The sequence below is a fragment of the Atta cephalotes genome (genome assembly GCF_000143395.1).
Source record: "Atta cephalotes unplaced genomic scaffold scaffold00012, whole genome shotgun sequence".
In the NCBI taxonomy this organism is placed as follows: Eukaryota; Metazoa; Arthropoda; class Insecta; order Hymenoptera; family Formicidae; genus Atta; species Atta cephalotes.
The window spans coordinates 4,913,193-4,918,951 of record NW_012130076.1 but is presented as its reverse complement, the minus strand read 5'-3'; the positions used below and the strand labels follow the sequence as shown (position 1 = coordinate 4,918,951).

General features: G+C 38.5%; 1 protein-coding gene across 1 annotated transcript in view; it reads right to left on the bottom strand.

The window, feature by feature from the left end:
• Positions 1–4,599, bottom strand: part of LOC105617364 (putative transcription factor SOX-15) — a 22,915-nt gene extending 18,316 nt beyond the window's left edge. The window contains exons 1-3 of the mRNA XM_012198925.1: positions 4,346–4,599; positions 2,460–2,646; positions 1,190–1,463 (exon numbers count right to left, since the gene is read on the bottom strand). Coding sequence (XP_012054315.1) covers positions 1,190–1,463; positions 2,460–2,646; positions 4,346–4,599 — 715 coding nt within the window. The remainder of the gene's footprint in view (positions 1–1,189; positions 1,464–2,459; positions 2,647–4,345) is intronic.
• Positions 4,600–5,759: the final 1,160 nt, after the last annotated feature.

Genomic DNA, 5,759 nt, shown 5'->3' with positions numbered 1-5,759 from the left:
GAGAGAGAGAGAGAGAATCGATCAGTGCTGACAAATCGTTAGGTACCGGATGATGGGCTCTCGGTTTTAACACTGAAGAGACACGCCAAGAATGACGGAGAGAAGGAAAGAAAGAGAGGGAAAAGGAAGAACCGCAAGACTGTTTGCGAAACTTTCTGGTTTTCGTGAAATCGTCGCTTCGAATATTTGTATCACAATTGGGAGAAAACGTTGCTGGAGAATCGCTGAGCAATAATGTAACGATTGAAACCAGATTCACGAAGAGGACTCGAACCCGGAGTGGCGCAGCACGACGACGCGATAAGAGAACGATTTTGCTATCTCGATCGCGCAGGTGGTTCGCGATATACGAACGAGACGAGACCACGAATTACATTCGTCGTGGCCGGCTTCGCGGTCTCAACTGCGCATTTCGACGACGCGGCAAAAAAAAAATATAATTGCGTTAACGAACAACGAGTTTTTTTTCCCCTCTCATTCGGTTATTTCTCGAGATAGCTCTCACCTTTCTCCTCATCTCGTTGAAGCTTCGGTTTTAAGCGTAATAGAATTAATTCCACATTTTCGCCCGACGCCTGCAATTAATTTAATGATAACGCGCCGCGTGGAAGATTTTTTTTCCTGCTTTCTTATTCCCAGAGTCGGTTTCCCGGCGGAAAAGGCTTTTTCCCGCGAGCAGCGTCAACATTGTTTCCGCATACGTATATTTTTAAAAGATGAGACCATAATCTTGTACCTCTGCCGTATCCGATAATAGATAATTTTCCTATAATGAGGTAACCTCGATGCGCCTTAATTACATTTTAAAAGATACAATGTTTTTTTTAATAAATCGCCGATCTATTTAACATAGAAAACTGAATCAGTACTTTATTAAAAGCCCTAGATTTCTAGAGCTGCAAATCATGAGAACCTATTCCTCGCTGAAAAGCAAACAGTGTTAATTCTCTTTTACAATTTATTAATAGATCGGAATCGAGTTAAGAAGATTTCTCATCCAATTAACAATGTAAATGCAAAAGTTTCCAAAGGCGGTCAATATTCTTTCAATTTACATTCAATGTTTCGTCCATCAACGAATCCACAATTTCGTTAGAGGATTAATTAATAAACGTCATCATGAACTTTTATCGCTCTAGGAAGGATGCTGAAGGGAGAAAAAAGAGAGAAATATTTCATGCGCACTTACCGAGCATTTTGCTGAGATCGGCATTGTGGAGATCGGGATTCTCATCGGCCAATTTCTTGCGCTCGACCTTTGCCCAGACCATGAACGCGTTCATCGGGCGACGTATCCGTTGTTCCTTGAGGCTCCTCTGGGCGGTGCCGCCGCCGGGATGGCACATCTTTACTCCTGCGGGAATCGGCGAGATACCTGGTTGGTACTCGAGCGACGGGCCGGAGGCCAACCACGGCATATCCTCGAGCCGCTGCTGCGCCGGGCCGGACAGCATACTCGGTATCTGCTTTCAGGAAATGGTACATTCCATCAGATATACTCTCGTGGACGTCCAACGTTTATTTACCCAGCGACGTGTTTCAACAAGTTTTTAAACTACCTGTTTGAGTTTTAAGCGACGCGGTATAAAAACGAGAAGTTGTCGATTGAAGTATAAAGATGTCGAACGGTATATAAATTTATTTGGCCAACAACCATAAAATACCAAGCGATGACTAATCACAAGATTACAGATTCTATAACGGAGTGTGGCCAAGAACGATTTGTCAAAATCCTACAAGAGAGAAAGATATGTGTACATATACTATCTTCCTATGTATACATATCTCACTCTATAACTTGTACTGTCTCACTCTGCGTGGAAAGAACGATTAGCTGAAATATCTAAAAGTTTAGATAGATACAGATCTGAAAATAAATTTTGTTGGATTATCAAAATAGTTATACGTAAAATACTCAAACTGATTGTTAGAATGTCAAAATTTTTTACAGCATTACTCATCGTGCTTAAGATTTCTACGTAATTATTTTGATAGTCCAACAAAATTATTTTCAAATCTGTATCTAGCTAAATTTTTAGATACATCAGCAAAATAATTCTTTCTGTAATCTCAACTAAGATTATAGAATGAGAACTCTCGTAAAATTTTGACAAAATCGCTCGCGGTTAAACTTTGCTTTAGGATCTCTAGACAAGACGAAACGTGGGATTAATGACTCGATCGCGTTCGCATCAAATACATATTATACGATTTTGCTATCGTTCCCTCTAGCTATCATTGTTCCGCGCGGCGGTTCGACTTTGTACTCATGCATTCGTTTTCGAATAGTTGTACACGTGCGTTGCTGTACGTTGCTGAATGCTTTACGTAGGTGTGTTTACAACAACGTCGAGCGCAAGAATGTAAGTAGTACACGGCCTGTGCAACGCGAAAGCGCAAATATCTATTTCGAGAACTATAGACTACACAGAATCCGAAATGGAATCGTAACGCCGTACCGAGATGATTTGGGTGTCGATGGGCATCGAGCTGTCGTTGCCGTCGATACCGGAGTCGATGTCGTAGGCTCTCGACGTGGGAGTTGCGTAAAGCGACGAATGAAGCGCCAGGAGGCCGGGGGAGCCGCCATAGCCGCTCACCGCCGGTGGTGGTGTCACCTCACCCCTGTCATAATTGTCCAGCATCCTGCAAAAATCAAAAGAGAATGTGTCCAGTTGTATTCCATGTCTTGCCATCTCCTCGATCAAATAAATAATTTATCTCTCTAAATCTGAATCAATGGATAATCACTAAATATGTTACTGATAATCAGCGAATTAAATGTGAGATATCTAACCTAGTTAATCTTTATTATGTGATGTAACTAACTTTGTTTTAGTGCTTAAATTCAATGATTGGTATTGGAAAATTGAACTTAATATGCAAATATTAATATTTTAATTATATAATGCTCAAACATTCATCCTTTTTTAGTTGAATTTCACTTGATCAGTGCTAAGTATGTCACTGGATAATTAATGATTATTCACTGATTCAGATTTAGAGAGTACTTTATGCATATTTATTATTCAGTCATTGCGAAAGTGTTCACTTATATATTAAAATACGTAATAAAATATGGCTCAAGTAATATAAAATTAAAAAAGAAATAATGTTGAAAAGGATTACGAGCCAAATACAATAAAATATCATATTAATGATATATTATATATGGGAAAAAGTTCGTGGCGTTTTTCCCGTTAGATGGCATTAAAAAAACGCCACGAACTTTTTCTCACACCTAATATATATATCTATAATATAAAAGTTACAAATGAATTTTATATATTATTTACATTTTATTTTAAATTGTTTAAGACTAAATTGTTGAAGACTGATATAACAGGCGCACAGCTTGCTTGAACTGGAAATTATATATTCACATGTATATATTCACAAGAAGTATTATTATTCAGGCACAAATTATTCGCGTTAACTGAATATAGCATTTTTTTTACTAATGTTATACAGGATATAATTAAAATAACGCCCATTAATTATACAGTGCTATTCCTAATAAAAAACTGAGATGTAAAATTAATGTATACACAGCTTTAAGATATCTTTAAGAGTACTTTAAGAAAAATCTTCAAAATATTTCACAAAGAAAAGATATCTTATACATCGATTTTATGTCGTTTATCCGGCAATATTTGGAAATTAATATCTCGTTAACTGTTGCGAAAATTGCAAAATAATACAGGACTTTTCAACTTAGTTTTTTATTAGGAATAGCTGTATGATTAATGGACATTATTTCAGTTACACCCTGTATATTATTGTTTATATTATTGTTTATATCTTACATACTTTTATGTATTACTTTTGAGATTTTCAAGTATTTGAGACTTTTGGATATTTTCTCAAGAGATGCCAAAGGATTTGCGGATTACAGTATTATGTATTATATTACATTTTTTATGTAATATATTTTTACATATTATTTTTTCGTTATAATATTTTCTTTAACGCTCTTTATACCATGTTTTGAACGGAATACGTTTCCTTAGAACAGGTAAATTACAACTGCTGTATCACTTTGCTAACTTTACATAATCGTCGAGATTATGTTACCTGGCGACGTCTGTTATTTTTGGGATGTATCCGCAGTATTGCTGTAATCTCCATAGATACAATATATTATATACCGCACGCATAAAGTCAAATTGAATGTCATAACGGACACCAATATCTATTATATATATCTGATCCAATAGCGGGCGATCTGGTAATAGTTTATTGATCGTTCAACGGAAAGCACTCGTATTGTACGTTCGCGTGCGAATGCAATCGAATGCAATCGCGATTCGCCGAGGAATAAACCATGATAAGCCGCGGCCGAGACGCTAGGAGTCCCGATACTCCCGATCGATTCGAACCGGCATAGGCACTAACATTCTCGACGACGATGACTCCGTGTTCCTCCGACGATCGCGGTATCACCGGTACAAGCTGCGCCCAGTAGTAATTGACTCCGGCATTTCTCTCGATCTCGAGAACGAGCGAATGAAATCCCGTGGGTCGCTCTCGTGCCTGAGCGGCCGATTGATCTGTCAACCGTTCCGTTAGGAAAAGAGTTGATCGACATGAATGAACCATTCAAGGCCACTTAATGGAATTCCCACGATTGTCCTTAAGGCATTATGCGACCGTGCGCCGGGTATAATAGTACGAACAGCTGTCTGTCGCGCGCAAACACACATTTTCGCAGCTTCACACATACATATACAGTGTTCTAGGCAAATCGTGCTGAACATACCTAATGCACATGTACAATGTTCTGTGAGTATGTGCGTACGTAATACGTTGCGCGCGAGTGTTCCATATAATGGCCATTGTTTCATTCGGCGTTTAGCGAGATGCTGCGACGCACGTCGGTCAAATAAAGAAAAATAGAAACGCATCGGCCGGCATTTTCATTCAATAAACCTCACGCCGCGTCGGTTAGGTGCGAGCGTTTTTGTCACCCTTTATACCGGAGGAGAGAAACATATAGTTATAAGAAAGAAAGAGAGAGAGAGAGAGAAAGAGAGAGTCACGTTTCCATCGCTGATAAAACCGCTTGCTTCGACGTATCGAAGTATATCGGTCCGATACGATTTACGGCTACCAAAGAGAATTCATGTCGCGATGAAATAGATTGAGATTTACGTGAAGCGTTTTAGAAAATGTTCCAAAGTGCGAAAGACGAATTTGATTACTCTGGAGATGATACATTGCGTGAGCGCAGATTTGCGATTACAATTAAAAATATAACAAAATAAGTTATAAATGATCTTATTTCCGCGTTACAGCGAGCTTCGTTTGTTTCAGCGAGATATTTCTCGGATGGACGATTCTCTAACAAACGAGCTAGTCTCGCAGATCTCATTACCCGCTATGAACCCGTTGAATTTTTACATGTAGAATCGTTTGAAATCTGTTGTCTACGGAACACAGTCAACTGACAACATATTCTATCGTTCGATCGAGCGAGCTTTCCAGCAGATCCAAATAACTTGGATGTGACAAAAGGATAACGAGATTAAGATTACAGACTTGAAACACGATAGGTCTTTATATTGCGAATCTACTATGAAAATAAACAAGCATGGATAAAAAACGAAAACAGTTGCAGTTTCGAAACAAAGCGAAATCAGACATATCTTTATGAATCATAGACGTAACATAGGTACTTCTAGATTATTCATTCCTATGAAATTGTCATTATCGGAAAAGAGTGGAGTAGCTTGATTCGTATCGCTTCTCTCTCTCTCTCT